Source organism: Delphinus delphis, chromosome 11, assembly GCF_949987515.2.
Source record: "Delphinus delphis chromosome 11, mDelDel1.2, whole genome shotgun sequence".
In the NCBI taxonomy this organism is placed as follows: Eukaryota; Metazoa; Chordata; class Mammalia; order Artiodactyla; family Delphinidae; genus Delphinus; species Delphinus delphis.
In genome coordinates, this window is record NC_082693.1 from 39,745,326 (window position 1) to 39,762,470 (window position 17,145).

A 17,145-nucleotide genomic window follows, 5' to 3' on the forward strand; every position below is an offset into this window, starting at 1 on the left:
CAGTTTTGTAAGGTGTTGCCCCTGCCTTGGCCAACAGTTTGAATCAGAGAGAGGGGTTTGGCGGTGCAATCCCCTAGAGAATTCCGCTAAGACGGGGGCGGTGGGGGCAGGGGAGGCCCTGGGGCAGCAGCCATGGGGTAACCAAGGGAACAAACATGGAAAACTAGGGGACGTCAGTCCTTATCTGGAGCTCATTAATGGGGAACATTATTCAGCTGTGAAGTCCAAGATGGGGTGATAGGCATGCTGCAGGCAGGGGTGGAGAGGGGGGGCAGGAGGCAGCCATCGGGGAGAAGAGGTATTGGCCCAAAGTCCACCTCCATCTCACGTGTCCAAAACCAGGCTGGAAAAACCCTATAAATGCCCATGACCAGCCTCCCCAGAGACCCTGAGAGAGAAAGACGGAGAGAGAGAGAGAGAGAGAGAGAGCCGCAAGCTTCCTGTCCCTGAGACCACTGGGCTAGCCCACAGAAGTCTTCACAGCATGTGGGAACTCCGGTCCATAGCCTTCTCCAGGGCGGTGTTTGCAGAGTTCCTGGCCACACTCGTCTTCGTCTTCTTTGGCCTCGGCTCAGCCCTCAACTGGCCACAGGCCTTGCCCTCTGTACTGCAGATTGCCATGGCCTTTGGCCTGGCTATCGGTACCCTGGTGCAGGCTCTGGGTCACGTCAGCGGGGCCCACATCAACCCTGCCGTGACCGTGGCCTGCCTGGTGGGCTGCCACATCTCCTTTCTCCGAGCTGCCTTCTACGTGGCTGCCCAGCTGCTGGGGGCCGTGGCCGGGGCCGCCCTGCTCTCTGAGATCACACCACCAGACATCCGGGGGGACCTGGCAGTCAATGCTGTGAGTAGCCAGAACTTTGTCCTTTCCACAGGGGCAGATCCGGGGGAGTCTCTTATAAAGGATGAGAGGGGAGGGACCAGATCAGAGGGTCCGGGTGGGGAGAGAGAGAGAGAGAGAGAGACAGAAAGAGAGGGAGGGTGGCTGTATGGGGGAGGGGCAGAAATTCGAGAGCCAGGAACACAGCTGCCATAGGAGAGTCAGGGTAGAGGGAACAGTCATGTCAGAGCAGAGGCTGGAATACACACGGGTCTCCTGTACTTTCTGTCCTGAGCCTCCTGGAGGAAGAGCAGCATCAAGGTTTCTGTTGACTTGGTACCTGCATTACAGGGAGGGCTGCGCTAGGACCCGGCAGAGGACAGGGTCCCAGAGCAGACATGCTTTACGAGCTGGGAGGAACCTCAGAGGGCTAGTGCCCAGCATCTTCTCGAGGGAAGAAGACCCAACATTTCTTCAGCATCTACTGTGTGCAGGCCTCACAGCAGGGGCTCCTCATGCGCCACAGGTTGATACCTCACACCAGCCTGAGAGGCAGGGGTGAGAAGATCCATTTCTTAAGGTCATGGAAGCTGAGGCTCAAAAAGGGGAAGTACCAGAGCCAGGCTTCAAACCCAGGCTTGACTGCAAAACCCAGGATCTTTCCACCCCACCAACGTCCCCTCCCTGAGCCGCCACTGAAGCCTTGTTTTGCAAACAAGGAAACTGAGGCTCAGAGAAGGGAAGCGACAGTCTAAAAGTCCTACAGTTTGTCAATACCAGAATAAGCACCAGAACCCAGGACAAAGCTAAAGGGGCAAGGTCTCTCCAGACCTCGGAGAAGGTCCCCAGAGCCCACGAGCTAACTGCTGATTCCATGAACAGTGGCTAATCAGGAGCCTTGGGCCCTTTGGGAGCTGAGGGTGACGCCGCAGCCCCTTCCCCCTCCCCACCCTCCCCCTCCCCCGGGTCTGTGAAAGGCCTGGGCATCTGAGGGCATGGGTGGGAAGGGACAGTCTGTGTTCCCTCAACACAGCTTTTGCTCCATCCCCCATCCCAAGCCTCAGTCTCCTGCATTTCTTGGCCTTCTCTATCCCTGGGCCACTGGGTAAGAGCTCTGATGTCTCTGAAGAGTCCTGCACAGTCTCTGTGGCCATCCCCTCCTCGGCACAGGTGGCCTTCCTCATGCAAGGGGCAGGGGTATCCCAACTGGAGAACTCGTCTCTTCTTCAAAATGGAAAATATCATTAGGCTGGGGGCTCAAGGTGGAGAAAAGGCGAGAGTAGCCATGGCGGTGAACAGGCTGAGAAACCTGACCATTTCCATTGAGAATGAAATTAGTTCAGTCTGCAGCAAGATGAGGTATAGTTAGACTGAGAGAGGAACTTCCAGAGAGCATGGCCAAGAAAGTCTCAAGAATGTGTGGTTGGGGAACCTCCTCTAATAGCAGGGCAATGGGAGTGCTAAGGGGCCATGAGGACATGGCCTCCTGCTCTCCCATCATCTCACAGTTGACTAGGGCCCTCAGAAGGGAAGGGTCTGAGGAGGCCCCCCCAAGTTACTGCTCAGCACTTACCATCTTGAGGGACTAGGGAGAACCTTCCTGGCTGGAATGGGGCAGCAGCGGGATTGACTTGTCCTGAGGCTAGTGAGAGCTAGTTGACCCCCATGGGTGTCCCAAGTGTCCTGTGAGGTCACTGGAAAAGCCAGTCTGTCCACCAAGAAGTTACCATTGATGCACATCTGCTTCGTGCTAGGCCAGATTTCATCTCGTTCTAGGTACAACACTGTAAGGTGAATTCTGTGATTCTGTAAACTGAGGTTCAGCATTTAATTGGCTCAAATCACAGAACCAGTGTCAGTACCTGGAAGTGGACCCAGAGCTGTCTGACACCAAACCCACATCCACAGTGTCTCCCTCCCTTAGATCCACTGTTTACCAGTGGGAATGGAGCTGGGGTTCTGCCCTTGTCATTTCTGATTCCCAGACAGTCCTCCAGGATCCATTCTATGATCCCAGTTTTACAGAAAGACAAACTGAGGCTGAAATAAGTAGGGCCCCACAGCAAGTCAAAAGCGCCAAAGTGTCTGCCTTCAAAGCTCTTCACTGCTGCCCACTATAGGCTCTGACATTGGAAGACCTGGAGGGGAGGGGGGAATGGGGGGTGGTTGAAGTTAGACTCTAGAGAGACCCAAGGGTGCCAGCTTGAGGGCTAGGACCCAGGGCTGGGGTTCAGGGCCTGGAGAAGGATCGTGGGAGCTCAGAACTATCACAGCTCCACCCAGTGCAGTGCCCAGAGAGGGCAGGATGTAGGGCATAAGATGACAAAACCCAGAAAGAAATCCAGCACTGGGTGGATGAAATCACCTCTTTGCTCAGCCCCAAGTTCTCTTGTTACCCAACGCAAGGTGTGCTGGGACCATGGGCACCCCACATGGGGTGAGGAGGCACCAAAGTACAGGGCTCCAGCACCCCAACCTCAACCTCTGGAGGATGTGCGGGGAGCCAGTCCACAGGGCAAAATTGAGGCCTGAAATGCAGTATGGAACAGGCAAGGTCAAAGGGGAACAGGCAAAGGTTAGAGGAAAGAGTTGCACAATGCAGTCACAGAGGGAAGGGGCACACTAACGCCATCCCCAGAGCCAAGTCCCTAGATCCTGTTCCTGGGAGCCCCTTGACCACAGGAGGAAAGACCGCAGGCCTCTCGTTACACCAGTATCTTATGGCTTAAATAGAGAGGAAGGTCTTCCTATTACCTGGCCTAAAGCTTCCTGCTGCAATGAAAACCTCTTCCTTCTTTGTTCTCCAGGAAGCAGAAATGATGGATCTCAGTATCCTTTTCCTTTCACACTGCAGGCGCACAACCCCAGCTCCCAAATCTAATGGGCTATGGAGTCAGGTTCCCTACCTCTGGCCTGGGGACCGCAAGCAGTTGTAGGGTCCATCCCCCTGCCTTTGTGCCATGGCCCAGGAAGAAGCCATCAGTAGTCTGGACTAAGGTGGCTGGGGAGCCCTGATGTTCTGGATTGCTGCCCGGAAGCCTATCTGGAGCTGTGACTGCAGGTGGGCAGGAAGAGGGCACCAGTGTGGGGAGCATGCTCAGTGTGTCCCCCCCACCCCCTCTCTGTCCCCAGCTCAGCAACAACTCGACAGCTGGCCAGGCCGTTACTGTGGAGCTTTTCCTGACCCTGCAGCTGGTGCTCTGCATCTTCGCCTCCACGGATGAGCGCCGTGGAGACAACCTGGGTACCCCCGCCCTCTCCATTGGTTTCTCTGTGGTCCTGGGCCATCTCCTCGGGGTAGGTCATGGCCACTGGTTCCAGCCTCCCTGGAGGGACAGACACACAGACCTACTGCAAGGAAACAGACACACAGACCACTCTAGAGACGGACACACAGAACGCCCAAAAGTGAGAGCCACAAAGACCCCAGAGGGACAGATACACAGAACTCCCAAGAGGGAAAGACACATGGACACACCCCAGAGGGTTTGACTCCCATATACCACAAAGGGACAGATATCACTCCAGCTTCAAATGAATAGCGAACCCTGTAAATATAACATGAACTCCATTGTCCATCGCATGGATTCCCTTTAGGCTGAGGTCAAGGACGGCGAGAGGCACAGAGACTCCCCCCCGCCCCTTCCTCACCTCCGTCCCCTCCCTGACCCCTGCCTCCCATTGCAGATCCATTACACTGGCTGCTCCATGAATCCTGCCCGCTCTCTGGCTCCAGCTGTGGTCACTGGCAAGTTTGACAACCACTGGGTAATGGCTGAAACCTCCCTGCCTTCCCCTCCCCCAGAAACCCATCTGGCTGGAAGAGCTTGGGGTGGGATCAGCAAACCCTCCACAGTCCTCCTCTTGGGGCCCCCGTGGAGTCTTGGGTCCACCCTTCAGGTCTGACGCCAAAGACTCTGTTTCCACATCTGTAAATGAGGATAAGAGCAGTGGTTGCTTTGGCTTTTTGTAAAGATTAAGCGAGGTAACTGGTATAAAACAGATGACGCAGTGCCTTAGAACTCGATAAATGGCAATGTTTATACTATGTAACACATTTCTATTATTTAGCACTTATCTAGTACTTAGTATGTGCCAGGACTTCTTCTAAGTGCTTTGCAAATATTGACTCATTTAGTTTTGCACAAGAACTCCAGAAATTACGTCTTATTATAGTGAGGAAACAGGCACAGAGAGGGTAAGTAACTTGACCAAGTTCACCCGGGCAGTCGGCTCCAATTCGCACCATTAGCCCCCATTACCAAGTCTTCCCAATTGCTCACTAGTCGTTGATAACTACATGCATACGCGTTTGATTACCTTCACCGCGTGAGGCTCCCTTTCAACGGGAAGGGGGAGAGGAGCACTCCCGCGAGCCGCCCTCTCGCTCGCCCCCAGGTCTTCTGGGTCGGACCCTTGGTCGGCGCCATCCTGGCCTCCCTCCTCTACAACTACATCCTGTTCCCGCCCGCCAAGAGCCTGTCGGAGCGCCTGGCCGTGCTGAAGGGGCTGGAGCCCGACACTGACTGGGAGGAACGCGAGGTGCGGCGGCGGCAGTCGGTGGAGCTGCACTCGCCGCAGAGCCTGCCTCGGGGCAGCAAGGCCTGAGCGCCTGGGCCGGGCTCGAGGGAGCTCGGGGGAGCGCCCGCCACCCCCGCCGGAGTCCCTCTCCCCAGGTGCAAAGCCGGCCCCCAGTGCAGAGTAGCTGCTTCCAGGACGTGCCGAGGCCAGGGCGGGGATAGCGGTGAGCGTGGCAGATCCCTTGCCTTGAGGCGGCGGGCAGCGAGTAGTCGAGTAGTCGACCCCGTGGCGCCTTGCAGGGAGCTGGGGACTTGGGCACCGAGCAGGGGAGGAAGGGCAGAGGAAGGCTCTGGAGAGCCTGCGCAGTGTACTGGGTGGGCTGCGGGGGACGGGGTCTGGGAATGGGGCATCAGGTTTTGTGCGTTCATCCCCCAGTGCCCCTCTGTCCCCAGGTGCAGGGTTGTTCATGCTCCTGAGTGTAAGCAGGTGTGCCTGTGGTGATGCAAGTGTGCAATGGCTGGCCACCTCTTACTCCCCTCTTGACCCCTCCCTCCCCCACCTGCAATAAATCCACTTCCGCTGCAGTGGATGAGTCCTTCCGGCCATTCATCCCCAGGAGCTCTAAGTGTGCTTCCCAGCAGAAGGGAAGAGGAGGGTATGGAGGCCACTTTGAGAGAGCTGAAGGGGGGCACTGATATCCCCCCCCCGACCCTGCCCCTTCTGGAAAATTTCCCCAAGCGGCAGCACTGGGTCCTAAGACTTGCCAGGACCCATTGCTAGACGTAGTGAGGTATCAACCAGGGAACAGCTCCCGAAGTGGCCTTCGGCCGTCGCCGGTGTGGGGGGGGGGGAGTGGCCAAGGACCTCCTTCCTGCCCTAAGAGGGGACCTCGCCCAGGGAGGCTCGCCCAGGGAGGAAGCAGGCATGTGCGTGTGTGCGTGCCGCACAAGTGTACATGCGTGCGACCTCATCTCCAGGGGGGGCTCCAGACTCCGAGATTAGCCTCCCACTGTGGCAGAGAAAACAAAAGGCCTTTGTAGGCCCCTGGCCTTTGTCTTGGGAGAGGGGGAGATTTGCAACTAGACACTTCTTGAAAGGAGACACTCAGTTTCACAAGTGAGTCCTCTCGCCCAGCACACACCTATGGCTGGCTGGGCAAGGCACTCAGGCACGCAACCACAAGCACCAGGCAACACGCCTCCATCACCCATCTCACCGCCAGCCCGCCTCCCCAGGCAGCGCTCTTCTTCCCCTCTCTCCCTTCCACCCCCCAGCCCTGGTGCTCCCTCCCTTCTGGCTCCCACCAGAACATTACTGTGCAGAGAGCACCCTAGTGCTCTCAGGACCAAAGAAGGGAGATGACTTGTCCAGGCAGAGGCAGGACTGTGTCTAGAGCTGGGCTTCTAAATTTCCAGGTCAATGCAATGGTTCTCAAATGAGATTAACTAGGATTAAGTGACATGATGCCTGTATAGATGCTGAGTGAACTGTATTCCTCATACCATTATCAGGCATTATTGGGATCATTTCATTATTTCTGATTCCTGGGGGGAGAATGCAGAAGGGGTCTGACCTTTGGCCTCCTTTATCTCCTTTAGTTGGTGGTCAAAGCAAAGGAGAGCCCTGGGGCCCCAAGGTGCAGGCAGGAGATGGGTTTGGGGCTGGCCCCATCTGGTCCAGTCCCTTAACCTCTCCCAACCCTGAGCACACACTGGCTGTTCTCCCCTCCCCTCTCCCCACCACCCAGACCGTCCATTCTACCCTCCCTCTCCAGCCTGCTGCATAGCTAACCTAAGAATCACACCTTGAGCCCCCTTCTCCATGCTCTGTTGCCTCCATGCTTTCAAGGGTTTTATCTGTGTCTGTCCCACACTGCACCAAGCACCACTGTGCACCAGTTTCCAGCCCCTTTGGGCCCTCCGCTCCCTTCAGAGACTGACTGTGTATGAGGAACACATCTCTGTAATTATGCCCACTACCTCCTCCATGCTCTTGCCTGTCTTCCTTGACCAAACCTCCCTTCGGGTTAGAAGGTCATAGGTGCTATGGAGATGATTCTCCCAATCCCCGACAGCTGATGACAGTCGCTTAGCCTCACTACCGGGGGAGGGGTTGAGTCAGAGACCAAAGTGACTTCTGGGGCTGTACTCCTGGCAGCTGAGTGTCTTTGCTCTGGAAGTTCAAGGGCAGCACGGCACTGAGCTGTGAGCCAAGGCTGGATGTGTCTCAGGTATTTCATCCTCACCTCACCTCTACCCAACAGATCCCTCTAGAAGTTGCCAAGAATTTCTCTCTAGTCTGTTCTTCTTCCAAGATTGCATCTTCCCCCCAAACTAAATGTGAGATCCCCACCACTTCCAGCCCCGATTGCCCCGTTTGGGGTCACTGAGGTCAGAGGTCAAAGCAGGATTCAAGTGATGGGGGTGGAGGGGAACTGACACCTATTAAGCATCTCTTGTGTCCCAATTTCTGTGCTGGGTGCTTTACCTGTGTTAGCTCATCTAATCCTCCTAAAACTTCAGGCAGGTTAGGGAAGGACAGCAGCCAGCAGTCATGCTGGGTTTTACTTTTTCCAAAGCACTCCCTTATCATCTCCTGTAATTATCTCCCAACCCCTTGGGACAGGGCAAGCAAATACTGTCCTTCCCATTTCAGGCTGAGGCTAAAAGACTGGTCTAAAGTTACACAGCTGTATATAGAGCTAAGACTTGAACTCAGGACTTCTTATGCAAAATCTCATGATCTTTCCACTCGAAAGTCAGACGAGACGAGGTCTGTGCTGAGGCCAATCCCAGGCCCCTCCTGGGAGCCCCTGGCAGAAACCAGCGCACACAACCCGGCCTGTCCAGCCCAGCCTGCTGCCTTGTGGTAGACATGGGGCCCTGGGGAGGGCCATGGCCAGGGAGGGAGAAAATGACAAAGGCACGAGCTGGTTTCTGCCCTTGAAGAGCACCCAGTCTGGAGGAGGGTGGAGGTTAAACACATGCCCAACCAGACAGAGGCAGGGAAGCATGGAGGCAGATGAACAGAACTTCAGGTCCCCAAGCTGGAGACTGAGAGGATTCTGAGCTGAGGGCAGGAGTGTCTGACCACGGGGTCCCAGCTGCCTCCACCTCCGCGCTCCCACTTTGTGCCAGATGACTTTGCACCTGCACATGTTGCTTCCATATTGTTTTGTATCTTTTAAGCTGTGATTCTGTATCTAGGCAGTGCCTCCCAGCTAGACTGTGAGCCCGTTGGGGGCAGGGCTCCTTCCGTTTCTTGGGTGGCACCCGTCTCTCTATCTTCCCTCCGCACACAGTAAACACTCAATAAATGCTCATTTGTCAATAAATGCTGTTTCTTTCACAACTTAGAAATGGTCCGTGCAGTCCAAGGTGCCAGAAGACAGACTGGGGTCTGTGGCATGTCATGAGCTTCCCAGAGCTGCTGCTAGGGACGGTGCAGAGGGGATTTCAGTGCTGAATCAGCTCAGCTAGGAGAACTCTGGTGGCCAGTTCCCACTGTCAGCCTGGCCAAAATGTGCATGTTGGGCTCTGTCACCCAGGTGGTACCACAGGGAGGCCACCAGGACATGGGCCGGCTGTGGGTCCTCCAGAGAGAGCGAAGGACAGCCCCTTTCGGTGCCCTCGTGCTGGCTGTAGCACCGTGTTGGGAAGTCAGGGCAGGGACCCTAGGGCCTAGGACAATGCCTAACACTCAACATGTCCAAAACTGGCCTTCTGCTCGTCTCCCCAAACCTGCTTCTGCCACAGTCCTCCCCATCCCAACTGATGGCAACTCCATCTCTCCAACTGCTCCGGCCAAAAGGCTTGAGTCATCTTTGACTCCTTCTCACACCCAGCCCCGACTCCACCAGGGAACCTTGTCAGTTCTACCTCCAAGGGATCCAGATCCCATCGCTCTCACCTTCAGCACCCGCACTCAGCGCCAGGCCACCGCCTCCCGGCTTCCATTCCTGCCCCTCCCATCTCTTCTCTATACAGCAACAGAGGCGTTTGTGTTAAAACTCTGTCAGCCCATACTAGTCCCCGTGCAATGACTCCCTCACTCTTTCGAGTGAAGCCTGCGGTCCTTCAGGTGACACACAAGGTCTGCCCACTGCCACCACTCTCTGCCCTCCCTTTCTCCTGCTTCAGCAACATGGGCTGCTCCCTCTGCCTGGAAGGTTCTTCCCCAGATACGTGCACAGTTCTTTCCCTCTCCTCTTGAAACCAAGCAGGACCCTGTGGGGCTCCTGGGCACAAAAGCCTTTCTGTGTCCCCTTCTCTGAGTTCCAAAGGGCAGGTTCAAACAGTTGCTAATCAGGGAAGGGAGGGGATATGGAGACAAGGAAGAAGCAGTCAAGAAACAGTAGTACAGCCTTGGGGGCAGGGTCCTGGTTCCCCCTCAAGGGATATATACATAATGTTGTCTTTGAGCTCTTCTGAAGAACTAAAACCCTCACCAAATGGAAGATGTGATGAAGCACTCTTCATTCCAGAGAAGGTCACAGTTCACCCATCATAACCTGACACCAGATGATCTCTGGATTGAAGGAATGCGGTCCCTGCATGTACCCTGATCCTTATCGGCAACCCTGCCCCTGGACTATAAGACTTCTCACAGGCCCCCCCAGGGCGGAACACACAGTTTTGAGGGCATTAGCCTACTGTGTCCCCCTTTACCTGGCAAAACAATAGAGCTATTCTTTTCTACTTCACCCAAAACTCTGTCTCTGAGATTTAATTTGACGTTGGGGTACAGAGGCCAGATTCCGCTTCACTCTTCAAGTCTTTGCTCAGATGTCACCTTCTCAATAAGACCCACATGACAACCATTTAAAATGCAAAGAACCAGTTTCCCATAACATATTCTATTTTTCCATAGCACTTAACCACATTCTATTGTACTATATAATTTCAATATGTCCATTGTTTATTGTCTGTCTCCTTTCACTAGAATATTAGCTCCACAACGCAGAGACATTGTCTGCTGGCTCATGGCTCTATCCCCACTGCCTAGAACAGTGCCTGGTACATAGTAAGTGCTCAGTAAGTCTTTGTGGAATGAATGAATGACCCTCCCCCAAACCTGGGGATATGTGGAGTCCTGGCAGCATCACCCGCTGCCAATTACCTACCATTTCTACCCTCAGCCAGAAACTGCTCCCAAAGAACCAAGGGGGCCCAATATCAGGAGAGGAAGAAGGGGTTCCCCCCGAGAGATTCTAACTTTCTGTGCCACACACGGGAAGATCCATCTCCCGGCCCAGATTGGTCCCAGGGAAGCATTCCTCTGGGTCTGTGGCAGGGAAGGGTCCAAGTGCTCAGGGCAAAGATAATTCCAGCATATAGGCGCTCTTGTGACAGCCTGGGGACAGAGTAACCCTGATGGTTAGAGAGAGGCAGAAGGGCTTTAAGCACAGGCCTAGGAGATATAACCAGCTGCCCTCACTTGAGCAATCTGGACAGATATGGTCTCCTTCTTCAGCCACACCAGGCCACTTCTGACGACGCCGTGGGTCCCATCTCAGGTCACGTGTGACCCTGGGCAAGGCAGAACCTCTCAGTCTGATCTTCCTCACAGGCAGCTCGGAATTTAATCACACAGTGGAGGCCAAAGCCATTTGTTGGCTCTAAAGGACTGGTCTCAAATCCTCAAGCAGGAGCTTCCTTCCCCTGGTGACACTGCCGAGTCCTTCCCACTCCACGTGTGGATTCAACAGTGCCTGAAGAGAGAGGATGAAAAAGAAGGTGGAAGGGGGCAGACTGGAGGCAAGTTCAGCAGTGAAAGGGCTTAGTCCCCAAAGGCCTCTGGGGTCATGAGCGTCATTGTTCCAGTCTGTTCCAGTCTGAACCAGGCCCGCAGAGCCCTGAGCCCTAAGCCCAGATGAAGATCCTGAATACAGCTGCCATGCTCTGCCAGGGGCAGGGCCCCAGGACCCATGGCAGAAGGGACAGATGGGCCTCCTGCCTTAAGAGGAGAGACCTGGGGGAGGAGCTGCTCCAGCAGGAAACCGGGGCAGAGCAGGAACAATAGCGAGGTTTCTTCCTTCCCTGTTTTCTTTGGCATCTTAGCTGCCAGAGCCCACATCCCGCTCCTCCAGGTCCTTGGCTTCCCTCCACGCCCCTCCCTTCAGCCCCCTGACAGAGGAGCACCTGTCCTCTCCCTCTGCTGCACCTTCTCACTTTGCTCCACACAGAGCCCTCAGGGGGGTTTTAACATTACAGTCACAACTTGAGGAAACTTTATTGAGCCTTACTCTGTGCCAAGCACTGTGCTGAGTGTTTCCCAACGACACGTCATGGTAGTGGTGGTGGGGTCATTAGTGCATCTCCACTCCTGGAATCCTGGCGGTGGGTCCCTGCCCCTCTTCCAAGCCCTCAAGGACCCTCCAGCCTCATTCCCCACATGCCTAACCTGGGAGTGGGAAGAGGGAAGGGTGGGAGGGGTGGGTGGAAAGCAGCTGGGAGCTCAGAGGGAAGGGGCAAGGGGGGGGGGCAGCGAGGAATGGGACCGAAAGGAAGTGTCACCGAGTCCAGGGGTAGGAGGACTTGACTTTGGGGGAACTAAAAAAGACCAAATGTAAGAGAGACAGACATGGAAAAGGATGTAGAGACAAAGTCATAGAGACTAAAATCACATAGAGAGGAAAGGTGAAACAGAGTAGATAGGACGGCTGAGTCCCGGCGCAGGCTGGCACGGTGCCCACTTATCTCAAAACGCCCCCTCTCCAACCCTGGAGGCCTGCCGGGCCGAGTTGGGGAGAGGCCCACGATGGCCGCCCGCCCCTGCCACCGGCCGGTAGGGAGCTGGATGGCGGCGGCGCTGTCTTCAAGGAAGCGCATCATTCCAACCTTGCCGGGCGCGAAGCCCGGTCAGGATGCCCAGGTCGCAGGAGGAAAAGGAGGAGCTGGACCCAGCGCCCGAAGAGAAGAAAAGGGGAAGACCAAGGCCAGAGATAAAGGTCCAGCGGAGGCAGACGGCCGGAGGTCGGTAGGACGGGAGAGCCCGGACCCGACAAAGTCTCCCGGGGGGCCCGGGACAGGCAGCGCGGAGTAGAGCACGGGAGCCGCGCGGAGTAGAGCACGGGAGCCGTCCGAAGCGCACCATGCGCGGGTCCCAGGCAGCCCGACGGGTCTACAACCGCCAGCCGGGTCACGTGGCCCGAGCGGGCGGGCTGCTGCCCGGGCGCGGGGGAGGGGAGCGGGGGCCGGGGTCAGCGGCGAGACCGCGGCGGCCTGAAGTTCCCTCCCAGCGCGCAGTGCTGGCCGCCTGGTGCGGGAGCCGCCCACTGCCCCCGCCCTCGCGCCCGCCCGCCCCGCCGCGGGGCGCCCGCCTTGTATATAGCGCGCCCCGCAGGGCCCGCGCCAGGAGACGAGCCACGCCGCGGGCGCCGGAGAGCGCTCGGCGCCGGGGAGCCAGCCCCCGCGGCCCGCTACACTGCCGCCCCGACGTGCGACCCCTGCGGGGGCTGCTGTCTTGAGACCATGAAGAAGGAGGTGTGCTCCGCGGCCTTTCTCAAGGCAGTGTTCGCAGAGTTCCTGGCCACCCTCATCCTCGTCTTCTTCGGCCTCGGCTCGGCCCTCAAGTGGCCGTCGGCGCTGCCCACCATCCTGCAGATCTCGCTGGCCTTCGGCCTGGCCATAGGCACCATGGCCCAGGCCCTGGGGCCCGTGAGCGGTGGCCACATGAACCCCGCCATCACGCTGGCCCTCCTACTGGGCAACCAGATCTCCCTGCTCCGGGCAGCCTTCTACATGGTGGCCCAGCTGGTGGGCGCCATTGCCGGGGCTGGCATCCTCTATGGGGTGGCACCACGCGATGCCCGAGGCAATCTGGCCGTCAACGCGGTGAGTGTCAATGGGGCTGGTTGTGGGGCAGGGACCCTGTGGTGGGCTCTGGACCTGGCCCCCAAACCCCATCTCCAGAATGGGTGCCACAGAGTGGTCCAGTGCACACCTCTGCCAGGAAGGTCACAGCCTCCTAAGGCCGGGAGGATGGATCTCCAGGTGTGCCCCTCAGCCCACTGCTGTGGTTCATATTCGCCTCCTCCGCCTGACGCCCTCATGCTGCCCCATCCTGGCCTCTCTCCTGGTGCCTGCCTGCTGCCCCTCTTTTCTTACCCAAAACTTCTCTCTCTTCTGTCTTACCTCTGAGCTCTTCTGTCCTCTTGGGCGCCTCATTGCTCCTGTGTGCTCCTCAGTGGAGTGCTCTCATGGAACCATCAGAGAGAGGTGGGTTGTGGTACTGTCTTCTGTGGCCCTGGCCTCTCCCGGTCTCGTTTTTCTCACTCACACTACGTGGGAATGGCCATAACAGCAGGGACTATTATGTGGGACTCCTGCATAACAGCAGGAGTCAGGGACTTATGTTTAGAAACCGTGCTTGTGAACTCCCTGATGTGAGGCCAGTGCATACAGTCTCTGATGAGTATTGGTTCCTGCTCCTGGCCCCCTGCTGCCTCCCCCTCACGCAGCCCCAGATTCAGCCTCCATGTCCCATGCAAACTGGGTTCATTAATCAAACACAGAGGAGGATTTTCTCGGCCATTGTCAAGCGGTGAGTCAGCCCCACCAGAGAGACGGGTTTGAGGTTGGAACTGGCAGCGGGTCAGGCACAGGCGGGAGGCTGGCTTGGGGGGGTGCCGTAAGCAAACTGGGCAGCTGCCCATAGGAGGGAGGGTAAATGCCAGCTTGTGGGGACTGGGGACTGGGCAGAACGCGTGACAGGCCTGTGTCCGGGAAGCGCTCCCCTCACACTTGCCCTTTAGCCACAGCTTTGCGCTCCAAGCTTTGTGCTCACTGCGAAGTATGTGCTCTCTTCAGCAGATGACCTCCCTGATGTGACAGGGCTTGGCTTCCAGGTGCTCAGGCTCTAGATGTCCCTGGAGGCCAAAAGCCCATCCCCCCAAGTCCCTGGCCATAGAGCCAGAAGAAAGCAGGGCCCCTAACACACCCTTCCCTTACAGCTCAACAACAACACAACTCCGGGCCAGGCCGTTGTGGTGGAAATGATTCTGACCTTCCAGCTGGCGCTCTGTATCTTCTCCTCCACCGACTGCCGCCGCATCAGCCCTGTGGGCTCCCCAGCCCTGTCTATTGGCTTGTCCGTCACACTGGGCCACCTAGTGGGGGTGAGCAGTGCTGCCCCTTGGGGCAGATAATGGGGAGTACCTTCTGGACCTATGAGCCTGGCAGTTAAGGCCTGGAGTGGAGCTGCTCTACTCTGGCCCAGACTTGATCCCCTCAAACCTTCTCCAGTCCGAGGAAAGATGGAAGTGAGTGGGAGTTGGGATGGGGGCAGGAAGCCAAGCCCAAGCGCAAGACAGAGAGGAGAGGAGGGGTCCGTAGGAACCTGTGGAGGGAGAGGGCACCAGCCTAGGAACTGGGAGACAGTTGGAGACCTGGCTGAGCCCCTGAACTGCTGGGGGACCCGGGGAGACTCCGGGCCGGGTGGGAGTAGACAAGCCCTCCTCACCACCTCCCTCTCTCTGTCCAGATCTACTTCACCGGCTGCTCCATGAACCCGGCCCGCTCTCTGGGCCCCGCAGTGATCATGAAGCAGTTCAGCCCCTCGCACTGGGTGAGTCTGGGCCTCCCCTGGCTCCCTGGCAATGAGGGCCTGGAAACCCGGCCTTAGCAGCTGACAGCTAACAGGACTTCCCGGATGATGGGGGCCTAGGGCTTGGGGGTGGCTGGAGAGAGAAGGGGATACAGCCAGAACAAGGACAGGGGCACGGTAGGTTTTTCAGGCAGGGGACCCTGGAATGAGGGGAGGGGCTGCCTATGTGTGTCTGTCCCTCTAGGGAAGGGAAAAGGATCTGTACTCCAGTGTCACGCTCTGAGGATTTTGCTTCCATCTTTCTGGATGGTGGGGGGCAGGGGGTCCGTGTGTCTGTCCTCTTTGATGTTTTATTTATCTGTCCCTGCTGGGGGAATGGGGAGAGTCTTCCTTCCTGTGGGTCTGTCCCTCTGGACAATCTGTCATCTCCTTTGAGAGCTCTCCAAAGCCTGTCTCTATCCCTGTGTGGAAGAGAGAGGCATTCTGTTCATCTCTCTGAGGATCTCCACGTCTGTTCCCTCTGAAGGTTCATTGGTCTCTCTTTAGGGTGGGGTTGGCGGGGCCCTGTCCCTCTGGAGATGTCTGTCTCCTCTGAGGATCTGGGTGTCTGTGGTCCATGTCCCTGTCATTGGGGAGTGGGGTGTCAGTGTATCTGCCCCTGAAGCGGAGAGAAGTCTTTCCTTCGGGAGGTCTGGAAGTCTGTCTGTCTGTCTCCTCTGAGAGGCCCATGGGTCTGTCCTCTGGAGGGGGAGGTCTTGGTCTCTGAGGCCTGGGGCTCAGCCAACTGACACGGCTCTGTCTCCACCAGGTGTTCTGGGTGGGGCCCATCATGGGGGCTGCTTTGGCTGCTATCCTCTACTTCTACCTGTTCTCCCCCAACTCCCTGAGGCTAAGTGAGCGTGTGGCCATCATCAAGGGCACGTCTGAGCCCGAGGAGGACGGAGAGGAGCGGAGGAAGACCATGGAGCTGACTGCCCAGTGACCAGCATCACGCAGGGGCCAGCCTCTCAGCCCCTGAACCGCAGGGGGAAAAAAGAGAAATACACGATGGCAAAGCTGCCTTCCCCCGCAGCTGGGGAGGAGGTGCTGGCTCCCCAGGCTGAACGGTTAGAGTTGGAGCAGGAACACATGATGGGGCTCTTGAGGTGGGGGCCAGGGGCTGGGGTCTGGTGGGGAAGGGGTGTCTCTGGCACAGGGCAGACTGCTGCAGCGAGGTCAGACCTCAGGGATCGTGAACGCAGTGCTAAGCTTGCAGGCTGCCCCAGGCCACGCCAGGAAGGGGTGGCTGGCAGTCTGTGCCCCCTCCCTCTCCCCAGCCCCTCCTCAAGAGCCAGGGGGATCCCAGCCCCCGGGACAGCAGAGGCTGGCCCTCCCCAGAGCTCTTTAGGAGGGAGGCAACCTGGTTCATTACATGCCACCTTATTTATTTCTGCTCAAGGATGCATGGGGTAGGGCTGCTGGTGTTAGGGGCGGAGGCTTCCCAATAAACCACTGACATTCATGTTCGGCCTCGTTTCTCTCCAGAAGCCTCACCTCAGGGTACTCTGGCTCATCACCTCTCCTCCTCATCATCCCACACCCTCTTCCACCGTCTCCACAATCCTCTGTGGAGAGACAGGGAAGCTGAGGCCAGGGGAGGCTTAGAGAGTCAGAGGGGGGTTGGGAGGAGAGAGAGAAAGAGACCAAATGTAGCCACAGAGCTAGAGGTCAGGAGGGGGCAGTGGGAGCAGAGAAGGAGGGGTCCTCACCGAGCCCAGCCTCTACCAGCCATGGTTCCCACTGTCTTCCCCTCTGGGCCTGTAGCTCTGCCCTTACCTGCCCTTGTCCCCTTGCCACTGACACTCCTTAGGAAACCCCCTTAAACTCACTAAGCCTCCCATCTCTTAAGCTATAAAGTGAGGCTAAAAAATGCTTTCCTCACAGGGTCGTCGTGGGGTCAGATGAAGGGAGGGAGTGAGATTCCTGGGACTGGGCTGCTCTCTGTGGCGAAAGGGGCACACAACAGCTCAGGACACAACTCTTCATCAGAGTTACTCTGACTTTGAGTTCAAACCTGGTTGTGCAACTTTGGATAACACAAGCTCTCTGAGTTTTAATTACCTCATCTGTAAAATGGGGATACTTGTACCCATTTCATGGATTGTTACGGGGATAAAATGAAACAATGGATAAAAGGGAAACACTTGTGCAAACAGGGACAGGCACCTCAGATCGAGGGCTCGATTTGCTAGTGTGAAGAAAAACGTCTACAGCTGGGA

At 57.0% G+C, this 17,145-nt stretch overlaps 2 protein-coding genes across 2 annotated transcripts; both read left to right on the forward strand.

Moving 5' to 3' along the window:
• The first annotated feature begins 406 nt into the window (after positions 1-406).
• On the forward strand, positions 407-8,653 carry AQP2 (aquaporin 2). Its single transcript, XM_060024743.1, has 4 exons — positions 407-844; positions 3,953-4,117; positions 4,508-4,588; positions 5,219-8,653. The coding sequence occupies exons 1-4, from the start codon at positions 485-487 to the stop codon at positions 5,426-5,428; spliced, it is 816 nt and encodes a 271-aa protein (XP_059880726.1). The 5' UTR covers positions 407-484; the 3' UTR covers positions 5,429-8,653.
• A 4,025-nt stretch (positions 8,654-12,678) lies between these two features.
• AQP5 (aquaporin 5) lies at positions 12,679-16,388 on the forward strand. The gene is made up of 4 exons (XM_060024746.2): positions 12,679-13,176; positions 14,295-14,459; positions 14,825-14,908; positions 15,696-16,388. Exons 1-4 carry the CDS (start codon positions 12,814-12,816, stop codon positions 15,867-15,869), a joined length of 786 nt encoding a protein of 261 aa, XP_059880729.1. The 5' UTR covers positions 12,679-12,813; the 3' UTR covers positions 15,870-16,388.
• The last annotated feature ends 757 nt before the right edge of the window (positions 16,389-17,145 follow it).